Source organism: Pituophis catenifer, unplaced genomic scaffold, assembly GCF_029215685.1.
Source record: "Pituophis catenifer annectens isolate HBS135680 unplaced genomic scaffold, rPitCat1.0.hap2 SCAF_2, whole genome shotgun sequence".
Lineage (NCBI taxonomy): Eukaryota > Metazoa > Chordata > Lepidosauria > Squamata > Colubridae > Pituophis > Pituophis catenifer.
This window is the reverse complement of record NW_027256882.1, coordinates 168588857-168606511: the sequence shown is the minus strand read 5'-3', so window position 1 is coordinate 168606511 and position 17655 is coordinate 168588857. Positions and strand designations below refer to the sequence as shown.

The following is a 17655-nucleotide window of genomic DNA, read 5'->3' as shown; positions in this document are numbered from 1 at the left end:
GGCAAAGATAGAGTTCTGCCACAGTATCAGAAGACATTTTGATGATGAAGATATGGAATTAAAAGATGTTTGGAGAATACATAATCCAAATGAATTGGATTACACTTTCTTTTCTGATAGACATAGATCCTTTTCTAGGATTGATTTTATTCTGTTGTCAAATGATCTACTTGTTAAGACAAAAAGAACAAAGATTTTTCCAAGAACTTTGACTGACCATAGCCCTGTATGGATAGAAATTGAGATGGATAAGGTTGAGAGACGTTCTTGGAGATTAAATGAGAACTTGTTTAGATATGAAAAAAATACAATAGAACTTAAAAAGCATTTGAAAGAATTTTTTGAAATAAATTTGAATAAAGGTACCCCAATTGAAATTGTTTGGGACGCAAGTAAAGCTTATATGAGAGGGGTACTTATCTATATGAATTCTAAACATAGACTGCTCCGACAAAAGAAAAGATCTGAGTTGGAAATGGAAATAAAGAATAAAGAACAGTTACTTATTAAAAATCCATCAGATGAAAGAATACGAAGTGCTATAAAACTTTTGAAAGATCAATTTCAAATGCTTATGGCGGAACAAGTTGCAACAAGCCTACAATACGCGAAGCATAACACATTTTGCAACGCTAATAAACCGGGCAGATGGTTGGCTTACACATTGAGGAAAAAACAAAGTGCACGGATTATCGATTGTATTGATATTGGAGGGAAAGAAATCTTTCATCAAAAATTAATTAAAGAAGCTTTTGTGGGCTATTATACTAAATTATATGCCAAAGAAGAGGTGCAGAATGGACTTATAGAAAAATATTTAAATGATAAGAGAGTTACAAAAATTACCGATCAACAAAAGGAAAGAATGAATTATCCTATAACAGAGGAGGAGATAACAGCAGCAATTAAACAGCTAAAAACAGCCAAAGCTCCTGGCACGGATGGTTTGACTGCAGTGTATTATAAAACTTTACAAGCTGAAATGGTGGGACAACTTAGAGATTTATTTTGCAATATTCAACAAGGGGGTAAAATACCCCCATCTTGGACAACTGCTTATATATCTTTGATACCAAAAGAACAAGTTGGTCCTAAAAAACCAGAGAATTATAGACCAATATCTCTTTTGAATACAGACTATAAAATTTATGCGAAGGTATTAGCCAACAGGTTGATGCCAGTAATCCAAAAGGTGATTCATGAGGACCAAGCGGGATTTATTGAGGGTAGACATATGAAGGACAATGTAAGGCAAGTAATAGACTTATTGGAATATCTTGATAAGAATAAACAGATTCCTGCAGTGCTGGTTTTTTTGGATGCAGAGAAGGCCTTTGATAGAGTGGATTGGAATTTTCTACTAAAGACTTTAAAAAAGATGGGCTTTGGGGACCAATTTATACAGGCGATCTCAGCAATTTATCAAGAGCAAAAAGCACAGATTATTATTAATGGAAGTTTGACGACAGAGTTTAAAATTGAAAAAGGAACAAGACAGGGATGTCCGTTGTCCCCACTTTTATTTATTTTAACATTGGAAGTCTTGTTAAATACAATACGGGACTCTAAAATTTTGAAAGGCATAATGATAAGGCAAGAGGATTATAGAATAAAGGCATTTGCAGATGATCTGGTCGTTACCCTATCACAACCAATGGAATCAACAATCCTGATGAACGACATTATACAAGACTATGGTAGAGTTTCAGGTTTTAGACTGAATTCAAAAAAGACTAAAATGATAGTTAAAAATATGACACAAGATCGTAAACATGAGCTTGAAAGGAGGGCAGGTTTTGAAATTGTACCTAAGGTAAAATATCTTGGAGTTCAGGTTGCAGAATCAAACATGAAATTGTTTCAAAATAATTATGAGGTGTTGTGGCGAGAGGTTCAGAAGGATATGAAGACTTGGAAAAAGCTGCAACTGTCTCTACTTGGAAGAATAGCAGCAGTTAAGATGAACATTTTGCCAAGATTTCTGTTTTTGTTTCAAATGATTCCGGTGCTTAAAAGTGATAAACAACTGAAAGTCTGGCAGTCTGGTGTGAATAAGTTTGGAACGAGAAGAAGCCGAGAGTGAAATTGAAAATTATGCAAGATGTTCCAGAAAGAGGAGGTCTTAAACTCCCAAACCTACAGTTATATTATGATGCAGCAGCTTTAACTTTAACAAGTGATTGGTTTGGAAGTAAAAAGACTGGAATATTGAAAGCAGAAAGTTTTGACCTTGAATTTGGATGGCATGCCTACTTATTCTACGATGACAAAGTTGATAAAGTATTTAAAAGTCATATACTTAGAGACTCTTTGATGAGAGTTTGGAAGAAGCACCGACTCAAATGGGATTACAAAATACCGCTATGGCTGGATCTTGGTCATACTTTGTGGAATACAAATATAATGTCACTCGGGGGGTTTTTATACAAAGAGGTTCTTTTTACAGATGCGGGCAGATGGCAGCTGAAGACATTACAGACACTGTTGGATGAAGGGCTTAATCTAACTTGGTTACAATATAATCAATTACAACTGAGATGGAAAGAGGACCAAAAAACTGGTATTATGTTGCATGAGGAAGAATTGGTTAGACATATAAGAGAGAAAGGTCCAATGCATATTAAAAGGCTTTATAATGTTTTGCTAGAAAGAGATTCAGAAACTGAATTAGTTAAAGACTGTATGATTAAGTGGGCACAGAATTTTGAAGAACCAGTGATGCTGGAAACATGGGAAAAAATTTGGGTTCAGAATGTTAAATTTACACAGTCGCAAAACGTGAGAGAAAATTTTTATAAAATGTTTTATAGATGGCATTTAGATCCCAAAAAGTTGTCATGTATGTACCCTAATGTTCAGCCAAAATGTTGGAGATGTGAATGTTTAGATGCCACGTATTATTATGTTTGGTGGACCTGTAGGAAAGTTAAGGCTTTTTGGATAAAAATTTGGTGGGTCATGCAGAATGTTTTGAGGAAAAAAATTCAATTTTCTCCACAGTTGTTTTTATTGGGTATAGTTAAGGGTTTTACACGGGGTGAGATAAAACTGATATTGTATATGATAACAGCAGCGAGATTGTTGATAGGTAAATATTGGAAGAATGAAGCTTTACCCACTATCGAGGAATGGACTTTGAAGATGGCCAGTTTTGCTGAGATGGCGAAGATTTCAGCATATTTAAAAGACTGTTCACAAGAGACTTATGAATGGGAATGGAAAAGGTGGATAGAATATGTTCAGAACAAATACCAAACTAGAAAGTATCAAATAGCTTTTATTTGAAAATAATGTATTAGAAATATTTTAATGTATTAGAAATATTTTAATGTAAAGAGATAAAGAGGAAAAATTATACAGGGGGAGGGATGGGTTTAAGCTTGTTTATTAGTGTTATTAGTTATGAGTATATAATAGGGAAGTCTGGGGGGGGAGGGTTAGGGAGGGTTAGGGAGGGTTTGGGGAGGGAGGTGGGGGGGGTGAAAAAAGGGGTGAAAATTTAATTGTAAAACTTTTGCAATAAAAAAAAAAAAAAAAGAAGAAGACATTTTGATGAACGTCCAAGACTCCATTTCACCTGAAGAACCTGATGCCACCTGCAAAGCATGGTAGTGGAAATGTTATGATTTGGGCCCAGTTTGCTACCTCGGAGCCTGGGCAGCTCAGTATCATAGAATCCACTTTGAATTCTTCATTGTACCAGAGTGTTACGGTAATGATGATTTAATAGCTGACAAGCTGCTGTAAGGCTGTAAACCGAGATGATGTAATGAGAATGAGTCAGCAAGATAATCACTTTAAGAGGCTGTCTGTATAAGAGACCCTGTGAGGGCAGTCTCTCTCTCTCCTCATGTTCTATCTCCATTGTAGTTCTCCGTGTATTTTCTCTCTGTATGCTTCATGTTATAATTGAAGATTTATTGATTGCCTGGCTTTGCTGAGCATGTGTGTGTATGTATGTATGTGTGTATATATATATATATATATATGTATATGTATATGTATATATATAATATATGTATATGTGTATATATATGTGTGTGTGTGTGTATTTATGTATATGTATATGTATATTGTAGATAAACCACTGTTTGAAAGATAAAACCTCTCTACTGTATTTTGCTCCTGGGTTGTCTCAAACTAGCAATCACACTGCACACTCTGACACAGAGGGTGCTTGAGGATAGTGTGAGATCATCTATCAGAAAATTGAACCTTAACTGAAAGTGGACCTTTCAACACGACAATGACCTTAAGCTTTCCAGTAGATCCATTAAGGGATGGTTGGAAGGGAGAAAAAAAGGTTTTTGGAATGGCCAAAACAAACCCCAGATCTAAATCCCATCAAGATATTGTGGGGTGATTTAAAAACAGTCTGTGCATGCAAGAAACCTCCCAAAACATTGCACAGCTGAAAAAAGTCTTCATGGAGAACTGGAAAAAGAGACTGGTAGACAGTTATAAGAAATGCCTATTGAGTTTTTTGTCAAAGGGCAAAACAAGGTATTAGAGTCAAGGGACTCTAGTTTTTAGTTTTTTGTTGAATAAATAATTGCAAAGTCAATTTTTACTCAGTTACTTACCTTTAATGATGATAAAATGCTAATATGTCCACATTTTGTAAAAGAAAAAAAAGAAAAAAAACCCTTACATGGACATACTTATATTTTTCACATGACTACTGTTCTATGAAAAGGATCTATTAATACAGCCCATTCTTGTTATTCATAGAAATTCTCTAAAATTGCTATGAACATAGAATTATCAAATATTGAAGCAATGCTCCTAGGAGGATAATTTTTTAAATGGCATGAGAACTGAAACAAGGTGTGTGTGCAAATATGAGAAATTATGATAATCAAGCTTTAACAATATATATACTACAAGGTGTAAATTGGCCCCAGTCCAGAATGTCATGAGAAAGTGAAGTCAACCACAACTGTCAGTAGAGCATACACCAGAAAGAAGCCACATGTCAATTGCTGTTGTAGTCATGTTTTAAAGAGCTCACTGTAGCATCTTTGAAGTAAAAGGGCTATATTGAAATGTATTGAGAGCTAAGTCAAAATATTAGTCAAATAGTCAAATATTCTTCATCATCTATCTATTGTCTTCTTACTAGTTAAACAGTTTGTTTCAGCTTAGTGTTTTCTTTTTTGCATATAGTATAACTCATCCTGGTTGTGCTGAAAATGAGGTAGAAATTCAAACAAAATTTAAAAGTTTTTTGAATTCTTTTGAAAACTGATCTTTTTGTGCCTTATTTTTTGTATTTATGTGAATAACAGTAACAATGATAACTTAAGAAATGACTTATTTCTGTCTTGAACCTTGTATCCTTTCCGACTTTATTGATATTCTCGATCCAGAGACCACTTTGTTTTATCCAAAATGTTCTGCTACCCAAATAGTACTTCTAGGTGTATTCCAGGGGTGGGTTCTAAAAATTTTTATTACCGGTTCTGTGGGTGTGGCTTGGTGGGGATAATGTGACTGGGTGGGCATGGCCAACTTTTTTTTTTTAAGCATTTTTTCTACAACCTTAAGAGGTTGCAGAAAAAAATGCTTTTAAAAACCTCTGACAATCAGGCAACTCAGCTAGGATCGCCAGAGGCTTTTGAAGGCATTTTTTTCCTACAACCTCTTCGGCTGAAGAGTTTATAGAGAAAATGCTTTTAAAAGCCTCTGACAATCCCAGCTGAGCCGCACGATCATCAGAGGCTTTTTTTTTTATTTTTAAAAACATTTTTTCATCGGAAGAGGTTGTAGAAAAAATGCTTTTAAAAGTAAAAAAAAAAAAAGCCTCTGATGAGGTGGGCGGGGTAAGCGAGCGGCGACCGGGCTGGGGACCAGTTCGGGGCGTGGCCAGCCAATGTTATTACCGGTTCTCTGAACTACTACAAATTTTTACTGCCGGTTCTTGCGAACCGGTGCGAACCGAGAGCAACCCACCACTGGTGTATTCCATAATATTCCACTATCGGTAATTTCAACAACTTGTTGGAATCTAGAATGGTACCAAAAAGTAATTAAGGGACCACTTATTGCTGGCTGTGTGCTAGGGGACAATAGTGCCTTATTATTTCCCTTGGTGTATATTTCTCTCTTTATTGTTATGGTTTGTTGCACAGTCAGCCAGTTGTTTAGACTGGATTTAGCATATTTATCCACCTATCAAGTCCTTCCCAGGGATCTGGGATAGATATTGTTTGGTGGTGTTAAAGGTATCATCATATGATGAAAGCTCTTCCAACTAAAACTGGCTTTTGCAATTGACTGATGGTGATTTTGCCAATGCTGACAGTGTTCAAGTGCTGCCCCAAATGTTTTTGGGATTGAATCCAAGGCACCTATCATTATTGGTACTATCTTTTGCCACAGTTGTCCTACTTCTATTTGCAAATCTTTGTATTTTATAATTTTCTCTTTTATTCTGTGTCTCCAAATACTGCCACTACCTACTGTTCAGACTTTTGTTAAGTCTGGGTTGTTATGTACCAGGTGCTTGTCTGTTTTAATTATAAAATCTTGAGCACTTTAACTTCTAGATTTTCTATTGTGTCTATTTTGTGGTGCCACCAGTTATTGCTTGCAGGCAAATGATATTCCAGTGCACCATTGTTGCTATTTTAACATGCCATTGTTTACAGTCTGTGATATTATTTCGTAATGGTTGAAATCTTAAGTGATCTGCAAATCTCACAGGTTTTTGGCATTCTTAACAGGCTCAAGACTTAAAATGGGAATACAAAAATAGTACAGGGTTTGGCACTTTTCCACAAATTGAACCATTTTATGTATAAGAATTAAGGATATTTAATGAAGCAGAAACACTGAGTTATGGTCCATAGGTACCAGTTTGCCGGATTTTAACACAAATAGCAGCCTACAGTTTTAAAAGATGATACACCCTACATAAAGGAAATGATAATAAATTACTTTACAAAATTAGGGAGCATGTTTCTGGCTGTAATCTTTTTTCAATCATTTTTTTTCAAAACAGCCAAAGATTATAGGGAAGGAAATTTGTTCTTATAATTTACACAGCAGAAACCTTTTCACAGTTTTCAATAGTTCAGGTAAGTGCCCATTTAGAAAGTATAGAGATTTGTGTAGTAATAGTCAGCATTTGCTAGATTACTTGAAGTTTCTCATAAATTCTGTGATTGCCTCCAACCCAGCTTTTCTGACAACTATTATATGTGTAACAGCTGTATGAACCATGAAAAGTATTAATTGAAATTTTCATTATATCCTAGTTTCTGCTGTTTAGAAGACTCTGAGTCCTAACAGCAGTGTTACCATAGTTTTCGGCAGGCTTTTAACATTTCCCAAACAATGAATACAGAAGACAGCTATGGTAAGATAATTAATAAAAATAGCAGCTAAATGTAGACTATATGTACATGAATAAATACTATGTGTTTTTACTTTTTAATCTTAGTTGCCATCAGGGGCCTTGATAATCACCTTGTGGCAACTTGGAGATTAAGGGAAAAAGAAGACATGTTACATGTTCCAGAGGAGGGAGGAATCAAAGTAACTAAAATTGGGTGACATAAAGGTTCACACATTGTGTGGTTGGTCTTGCAGTCAAATGTTTGCATTGAGCAGAGTTCAGTCTGTCCTACTAGAAAAGGACAAGGGGAAAACGTTTTATCCCTGACCTTGTGCAGTTCTAAAACGCAGAAGAACACCAAACACAATTCCCTGTTCCATTCTCATTGGTTGAGAATAGGACTAGAGTGCACAAATCTACTAGTATTACTGTTCATCTTCGTTGTATTGCATCTCTGTAGTGTTGACAGCTTTTCAGACATACAGCAATCTCCCAGCTCTGTTTGACCTGGTTGAGCAGTCTGGAAACATCTCTGTAGGTCACTGAGCTACTGAGTCCCATCAAGCATTTCTGCAATTACAGCTCAGTTGGTCCTCGACTTAACAACCATTTGTTTAGTCTCCTTACGAAGTGGCACTGAGAAAAGTAATTTAGGACCAGTTTTCATACTTATGACTGTTACAGCATCCTGATGGTCATCTGATCAAAATTCAGGCACTTGGCAACTGGCATGTATTTGACGGTTGCACTGTCCCAGGGCCATTGGCTTCTGACAAACAAAGTCAATGGGGGAAACTGGATTCGGTTAACCACGGCATGTTTCACTTAACATCAGCGATTTGCTTAACTCTGGCAAAAGTCGTAAAAGGGGGCGCAACTCATTTAACAACTGTCTTGCTTAGCAATGGAAATTTTGGGCTCAGTTGTAGTTTGTAAGTTGAGGACTATCTAATGAGTCTAACATCCTGTCCAACTTAAAGCTTAAAAGAAAATCTGCTTTCCATTTCTAAGGTATCCTGAGCACTCGAAAGTCCAGGGAAATTGTACTCTTGTGATTTCCACTTGTAAACTTCACATTGGAGGAAGTGCTGGAGCTCAATTGAATCTGATTTGCTTAAACATGCTGCGAGCTATAGAAATTATTTGTCCTCCCAAAGAATCCAACCCCAGAGTCAGGAGAATATCATATTCAGGCCTCCTTTCTACAGCAGGTTTCATTACATGAAGACAATCTAATGTGCTTTGTGAACTCACTAACTCAGTCAGTAAGTGAGAGGGTGGTTATCAATTCAGTTTGCTCCCAAATAACTCTGTGGGATGATACTATCTCCCTAAGGCAGCCACGTCATATATATGGAATAAAAGCGTTAATATGACCTGGTAAGGTCATCCTTCCCAGCCAGCATTTGAAACACATGAGGGCTTACGACGGGGCTTCTTGTAGGTAGTCTGTTCCCCTCTACGCCCATAGTTGCCATCCGGGAATTTGGAAGAAAAAGATTAGTCCCAACCCTAATCAGGGCACTACAGGTTTTTAGACCTTTTTTCCTTGCTGAGGGTAGAAAACCAAGTGACAGCCTCCTTTATGGCAAATAGGAGGACTTTGAAAATGTCAATTTTCAATTTTGCCAAGATACTGAAAAAAGTGCATTTCCAGTGGATAGGGTAAGTCAGTTGCCAGAAGAATGACTAGGCTGATTTAGTTAGTTTACTAGTAATAAGCATATTATAGGAATTGGATTCCTTTGTTTGAAAGTATCTAGTGCTTTCATCCGTTGATCACATCTCTTAAAATATGGATGTTAAACTCGCTGTGTCATGTTGCCATCACATGACATATCATGTCGTTTTTTCCCTTCACAGAGCTCGGGTGGGTGTGGCCTATATGTGATGCATCCGACCCACGGGCTGCCAGTTTGACACCCCTGTCTTCAAAATTTATCAAGTAGACATGATTTTACTGCACTTGGGACGGCGATCTTTGAATTGTTTCTAGATGGAGCATAAGTATATTGAATTGTACTTTAGTTGTACAATTCAAGAACATCTCACATATGCTATGTTGTTAAATGTAATCTTTTACACTGATGGAAGAAAAAAGTTTTCACATAGCATCTCATTGGAAATACCCATATTGAAGAAAAGAAAAAAGAATGAGAACAGTCTGCTAGCAAAGATTCAGGGTTTTTTTTATAGATCACTTGAGATTTTAATAATATAGTCCTCAGATTTTTTTTCCTGTAGCTGTGTCCTGTTGTGGTCTCTGAATTGAAAGCAGAAAGGTGTAGCCTAACACAATGCCACTTATCTTATAAGGCCAGTGGGGACCGTGAGCAGCACCTCTTCAATTTTCTTGAATAACACTTTTAATTGGACTGTCTAATTGAGTAGCTTCAGGGATACAGATTTTCAGCAGCTTTCTCTTCATTTCATAAATGTACTCATTAACATCTGCCGCATTGTCTTGCACTACTGACTACATTTCTTTGTTTAGTACCCTAATCGCCTAAACCTTCTGAGTGAATTTAATTAGCCAGAAAACTTGAAGTAATTTTGTGGTTATGGAATACTAAGAACTGATAGCTTTTCTTACCTATCTGATTAATTCCAATGCTTTGGTGTGTTTTTGCATTGCATTTAGAAGAGTACTTGTGGGATACTCATTAGACCTTCAATGTTCTTTTCTAATAGATGCTTTGGATCCAGAAAAACTAATGCAGTGCCCCTATGACAAAAATCACCAAATCAGGGCTTGTAGGTTCCCCTACCACCTTGTCAAGTGTCGTAAGGTAAGCTGTGGAAATCTTTTCTTTAAATGTAGTTGACAATGCAGTGTATACAGAATATTTGCCTACCTGCTTATTTCCCAAATGATACATTTACTTGTTTTTGGGACAAGTCAGTGTTACTGCTCTTCCCAGTTTCTTCAGGGTATGTTTTAGTCTTAATCTCCTTCATTCCATTCCTGTTGTGGCCCGCCAGCGGCCTGCGCGGATCGTGGCTGATCCCGACGAAGAGGAGACTGGTGTATCGTGCCAGAAGCCTGCGCAGCCAGCACTTGCGTCGGACTGCGAGGAGGCTGAAGAGGATGGGGTGCCAGAGGCAGAGACTCAGCCAGGGCCTTCAGAACCTCCAGAGGTTCCTTCAAGTGGAGAAAGCGAAGTGGAGGAGCCTCTCCTCAATGCTCGAGCATGCAGGGCTGCCAAAAGGCAGGAGTGGCTACTCAGGAGGAGGAGGTCTACTTGAGAGTAGGACTTGAGGATAATTGGCCACTCCCTTAGCCTATTTAAGTCGCACGCAGCTAGTGCTTTCTTGCTGGAAACAACTCGTATTTTATTATCAGAGTATTTTGGTTTATCATATCTTGTTTTCTGGGCTGGTTGCCAACCTTTGCCGGTCTTGTTTATTCTTGCTACTTAATAAATTTGATAAGGACTGTTGGTGTGTGTCAATATCCTCGGAAATCCGGAGCTAGGGCAGAACAATTCCCTCCATTTCAAAATGTGGTCCAGTGTTCTTTTTTTTTTCTCATCATTTGCAAATGATAGCGAAAGAACTGGCTATCTTCATTGGGTCTTGAGCGGTACCAAATTTGAAATGGCATTTTTGGTCTTGTAAATATGATTTTAGCATGAATCATTTTCCAGATAATGAAAACGATCTGACCTGTTCATTACATTTCCAGCAGTTTTTAGAGAATTAGTAAGCCATTTTAGTAATTAAGACAGAAGTAATATACCAACAATAGGAAAGTAGTGTACTGAGTAACTCAAATCAGGAATAGCCAATACCCTAAATGATAGGCTCAAGAACCAGATGGATTGTGACAGAGCAGAACGTTGCGCCCTATCTAACAAAATGAAATTCAGTGTAGAGAAAAGTAAAGTCTTACACTTAGGTAAGAAAAACCAAAAGTACATGTACAGATTATGTGAAACCTGGTTTAATAGCAGTAACTGTGAGAAGGATATTGGAATCCTAGTGGACAATCAGTTAAATATGAACCAGCAGTGGGTAGCAGTAGCAAAAAAAGCCAATGCAATCTTAAATTGCATTAACAGAGGGATTGAATCAAGTTCCTTTGAGGTATTAATACAACTCTATAAAGCCTTAGTAAAACCACACCTAGAATATTGCATTCACTTTTGGTCATCGCACTATAAAAGATGTTGAGTCTCTAGAAATAGTGCAGAGAATGGAGGCTAAAACATACAAAGAACGGTTGCAAGATCTGGGCATGGCTAGTCTAGTGAAGAGAAGGACCAGGGGTGACATAGCAGTGTTCCAATATTTGAAGAATTGTCATAGAGAGGATAGTCCCAAAGCACCCGAAGGCCAGACAAGGAACAATGGATGGAAATTGATCAAGGAGAGATTCAGCCTAGAAATAAGGAGAAATTTTCTGACAATGAGAACAATCAACCAATGGAACAGCTTGCCTTTAGAAGTTGTGGTGCTTCATCACTGGAGGCTTTCAAGAAGAGACTGGACAGCCACCTGTCAGAAATGGTATAGAGCAGGGGGTTGGACTATAGATAACCTACAAAGTCCCTTCCAACTCTGTTATTCTGTATTCTGTAATCAGGGAAGTAGTCAATGGCTTGCTAGGAGAGGGAATGTTGCCAGCTGCTGTGAAAGAGATGATAGGTTAGCTTAGGGGTGTCAAATTCGCGTCGTCATGGCACTGACGTATCAGGACTTTTTCCCCCTTCGCTAAACTGGGCGAGGTGAGCACTTGATGCATCCAGGCCACAAGTTTGGCATCCCTGGTTTAGCTTCTTGGATCCAACAGATTTAGACAGAGCTTGCTTAGTTTCCTTCCTTTTAAGGAAGATTGTCAAAAAAATGATGAGGTGGAAGCAGTTACACTAACTCAATCCATAGTCCCCAGTTAGCTTGATAAATACATAGATGCAATGATATAAAATAACATAGTGAAAACACTTGGCTGAAATATTGCAATGCACTCTGTATGGAACTACCTTTGAAAACTGTTCAGATCCTGTGCCTGGTACAATCTGTTTGCCAATGCATGAAAGCATCCTGAATTATATAGCATTCGTATTGTGGGCACTGCTTGGTCACCAGAGTCCTACATGCTTTGACACTTAAGTATTATAGGACCAGTTAATTCAAGGGGAGTTGCCCCATTCAGTGAGTGCTTCCCATCAGGGATAGTGAGTTATCTTTCCATGTTAGGGGAAAGCTGGTTAGAAAAAAATGTTTCATAATTTGTGCACCATCTCTATTTAACACCGTAACTCTTAGAACTTCGATATCCCTACTGCTTGCTTTTAGAAAGACAGTTCCAAAGAACATTCTTAATGTAGCTAGATGTTTTATTCAATGTTACAATATTATGATTGGATGAATTTATATTGCCAAGATTCCATATAGTTAGTAATATACAAATGTTGTAATATATACCAGTATCCGTTGACTAAATCCTTTTCAATATAAAGTTAAGTAATTATAGCCGCATTTATTGTTCAATGAAGGAAGTCTTTAGGTTCATGGAAAATATCAGTAATTCTTGATGATATATAAAATTGTTCCAAGTAAACATGATTCTTATTGAAAATAAGGTGCTTCTCTAATTGAATACTTTTAATTTATATTCTTCAAATTGAAAACTAGGCCAGAAAAGAGATTAAGATAGGAATGTCCTATGCGACAATGCATTTACTACTATAGCTTTTTTTTTTTTGTATGGGAGATGTTTCAATAATGTGAAGCCCACACAGCTGCATACTTAAGTGGCATATCTCAGAAATAGGTTCATCAATTTAGTGAGAATTAGGCCATAGGCGTCTGTTGTGAGAAATCAGGAAAGGATGTAAAATAGTATATCTTCATTAAAAAAAAAAATCTGCCTATGCAGGTGCTGATTCTATCACTTGTTTAATTTAGCTGCTCATGAAAAAAATTGTAATATTCAAGAATTCAGGTGTTATTCCAGTACATAGCACCTAAATAAACAATCATACATCAGCTCTCACAGTTTAGGCAGAATTTGCTTTATTTCAGAATATATTTGGAGGCTCATTCTCCCTCCCAAATATGACATAAGCTATTCATTTATTGTTAAGTTGATATAATGTAAAATCCCTAGAACCAATGATTTTATTCATCTGTAAGAAGTTAGAGAAGAAAATTTTATATAAACTTTAAAAATAGTAAATTTCCATTTTGGCTTTATTCCAGCTCAGAAAAACTCTAAACTTGTATCTTTCTCAGTGAATCTAAACATTTCAACATGTCACCTCAGTTTAGGCCAGAGGTCACCAACCTTTCAGACCTCAAGGTCCACTAAATTCATAATCTTAAATCCCACGGACCACTAATATGATCTGCCTAATGACCGGCTGGGTGGGCGTGGCTAGGTTGTCATGCGACTGGGTGGCCGTGGCCAACTTGATGTTACGTCGAGGGGCACCTCGCCAGCCTCTACTCACCTCTCCCTCCCAGCCACTCCTCGCCTCCCCGCCTGGGCTCCTTAGGGCCTCAACAGGAAGCAGTTGTTGGAGCTAAGCAGCCATCATGAAAAAGTTGGCAAAACAGTTCAGTTCAAATTGGATCTGACCAAGAAGGAGGCTAAGTAGAGGCACCTCACTGAGGACTACAAGCATAGGCTCTCCAAGCAGAGGGAAGACCTGCAGGAGTGCAAGGCCAGGTACAGGCACCTGGAGGCTCACGAGCTGAGATAGTCAGCTAGTTCCAGGCTATGATGAAGTCCCACTGGAACAAGGTCCTCCAGCTCTTTGCCACTAGCGGCACTTCCCTCCAGCCTTCACCCAAAGCCCTATACCAGGAGGCTGAAGCAGACCCCAAGTCGGAATTTCTGTCCCCCTCCAATCCACACAAAAAGACCCCGAAAGGGGAGACTCTCTGTAGAAACACAAACATTCATTGCACATATCTGTCCCAGGGGCCGTCGTTTGAGGGCCCCTGATTTAGTGCAATATAAAAAATGCAAATAATTTTTCTGCGGACCACTAAAATTTTCTTGTGGACCACCAGTGGTCCATGGACCACGAGTTGGTGATTGCTGGTTTAGGCAGCATACTCCTCAATAATGAGCCAAATGGGCTGCAGTCCTTTCTTAGCACCCACCAGACAAATGACCTATCAGTAGCATTGAGATCACCAAGTTTTTACATGACAACAGTTTGCCATTGCAAGCCAGAGTTTTGTTAACTCACACATTTCTTGATAATCTCCAGAGATTAAGTTCCAAATAAGCAGTAATCAGTGGAGCAGAATGGTTTGTCTATTGTCTCATTGCCAGTCTCAACAATGGAAGACAGAATCTGAGTAGTTTGCCCTCAGCCAGTCCTTGAATTGTTACAGTATCCTCACTTAACCTAACATGTTTAATCTTTATTCCTGTTTCCAAGGAAGATGCATTTTTAACCATACTTTACAAACCGGTCCCTTAACTGCAGGCTCTTGCCTTCTTCCAGTAAATTTACTTTCCTAAACTAATATAAAACATATTAGCTTCTGAATATTTTGAATCTGATAAAACATTTCAAACTGGATTCAGCTTCTTTTTCTATTCCTTTCCCTGGAGCACTTGGCCTTCAATTTCTTCATCTAATTGAGATTTGGCATTATAATGCCTTTCCGTGTTTACTTCATCAGAGCAACTCATTCAGTGCTAATGAGGCAAACTACCTTGTCTTTCACTTCCCTGCAAAATAAATCAGTTATCTAATTCTCTTTTATAATAAGACCCTGAAAATGAAATGATAGAAACTCAAGTTGCCTCACTTCAAGAAAAACACAATATGTTTCTATCACACAGCTATGTTTTCCCTATGCAAGCTTATCAAAAAGTTTAATTCCTGTTGAAATCAATGTTTGTTATCCTCAATACGAATCAGTGCTGAAATACCTAGGCCAGGGGTGTCAAATTCGTGGCCTGAGGGCTGGATGCGTCACGTGCTGGCTCCAGCCTCACCCGATTTACCGAAGGGGGAAAAAGTCCCGATATGTCACATGACGATGCAAGTTTGACACCTCTGACCTAGGCTATATATGTCTGCCCAGAAGGAAGGACAAATAACAGCCTAAAATGAAATGTAGTCAAGCTCATTTCTCTTCATAAATTACAAAGCCACACCTGTAATCTTATAAATAAGATTATATTATATAATCATGCATTTTCCTAAAGGTGCTTTTTTCAAGGGGCAACTGGACTTTCTTGTTTTTCTTTGAAGATGTTTAGCTTCTCATGCAAGAAGGTCCTTCAGCTCTGACTGGATGGTGGGGAATGGAAGGATTTATATTCCTTGCAGACAGCTGGTCATTTGCATTGTTTTCAGAGAATCGTTGAGGCCACCTGGAGGTTTATCTGTGTCATCAGGGTCACCTGAGTAGTGCAAATGGGTGTGGAGCCTTCTTGGAACTGCTGAAAGGACTGTATTGTAGATTGCAGATAGATGGTGTCGTATCCCTCCCCCTCTGTTGACAGAGGGAAGTTCAGTTTTGATATAGATGGCCTCTTTGACCTCTCTTTCAAATCAGCGGTTCTCTATGTCCAAAATGTGGACTTTGCTGTCTTCAAAAGAGTGGCTTTTGTTTTTTAAATGCAGGTGGACTGCTGAACCTTGTCCTGGGGGGTTTGTTCTCCTATGTCGTGCCACTTCATAAACACAAACCATCTAGTCAGAGCTGAAGAAACTTCTTGGATGAGAAGTGAAATGTCTGCAAAGAAAAATAAGAAAATCTAGTTCACAGAGAAATGAGGAAACTAGAGTACTTACTTTGTGTCACAGTTATATGTCACTGCTTGTTAAAATTTGAATTAAAATGCATTCATGTTGTTAAAACAATGTCCTGGTGACCTGTCAGTAAGGCTGCTATGATTTCGTTATCTGTACTTATCTTTTTAGAACCATCCTGGGATTGTGGAACAGCTGGTCACTTGCCCATTTAATGCTCGTCATCAGGTGCCCAGGGACGAGATCAGCCAACACATATCAAGCTGTGATGACAAACGATGCATCGAGCAGGACATTGGTAAGAATAAATCTTTAGGAATTGACTGTTGACAGCTATATCAGTCCCTTACTTTGCTGTTAGAGTTTCAAAAATGGTTTGTTGAATAAGTTATCTTTTGCCTTCAAAAGGACTTTCAGCAGGTGCTGCAGGTATTATAGACTGGTTCCCTGTTGAATGTGATTTGGAGTGGCATAGGTAAAATAGCTACTTTTTTTAAAATGACCTAACAGGTCCTTTGAGTCCTTGGTTTCATAAATCAATGACTTTTTATTGTCAAACATTGTGACATAAATTGTGCGTGTTATAATAAAAGGTAGTCGGGGTTAGGTTTTGGAAATAATAATTTTGGGTCACTGGCATCTCCTGTTCAGTGGAGTGTAGCAAGCGGGGACAAAAGCTATATATTACTTTCCCTTTTATGAAATAAGTGAATGTCATTGTGTTCTTAGTCCATAAATATATATAACAGAAATTGAACATTAGCATCATACTTGGAGGTTTATTGATTGATGTAATCATTTATAGACTGTCCATTGCTGAAATAACTCCAGATGATTTACTGTGCTATGCATAAAAAGTGATTAAAAATCATCAGAAAACCTATAGTCAGTACCATCAGCACCCAAATGACCCATAGTATAAAATATTTTGAAGGGTTAAAACTTCTTAAAAACCAGGAAGTGTGAGGCATTTCTTATTTTAAGAAGTACCTGGGCATCTACCAAGAAGAGGCATTCTGGAACTCCTAGCTAACCCCTTCCCTTTCTGTAGTGTGGGAATCAAGATTGCATGGAACATATTGAATCTAGACAGAATAGACCCTTCTGTAGGTACCAGGGCAACTTTTTCCCATCTGCTAGTTGAGTTGATACTGCAAGGAGAAAGCATTCTCTCAGTTAGCTCTTTGGATTGAAAAAAATAGTAACGTTTTAACCACTCAGATTGAAGTACTTTGAAAATCAAAATCTCATTAGATATTTACGACCTCGTCTCTAATATATGTATAAATGTGCCAGGATAAATAAGTATGAAAGAACCAATATAGCTTGAATATCATTTGGCATAAACCTGAATACTTATCCCTTATTAACTCAATGTACTGTAAACCTGGGAGTAACTACTGTTCTGAGCCAGTGTGACAGTGATTCATAGTAACTGAGTACCAGATTGAAGCCTGTATTTAACAGAATATCATTACACTGTCTTAATTGTTGTCAAAAGCTTGGCATAGACATTAATTGCAGTTAAGATCGGCCAAGGAGCCCCTTGATCTGGATCTGAAATACTCATCCCATAATTTTAACTTAAAC

The 17655-nt window shown here is 37.9% G+C and overlaps 1 protein-coding gene across 1 annotated transcript in view; it reads left to right on the top strand.

The window, feature by feature from the left end:
- Positions 1-7271: 7271 nt before the first annotated feature.
- Positions 7272-17655, top strand: part of LOC139310771 (gametocyte-specific factor 1-like) — a 32138-nt gene continuing 21754 nt past the window's right edge. Inside the window, exons 1-3 of the mRNA XM_070934995.1 lie at positions 7272-7360; positions 10031-10128; positions 16237-16363. Coding sequence (XP_070791096.1) covers positions 7339-7360; positions 10031-10128; positions 16237-16363 — 247 coding nt within the window. The 5' untranslated portion in view covers positions 7272-7338. The remainder of the gene's footprint in view (positions 7361-10030; positions 10129-16236; positions 16364-17655) is intronic.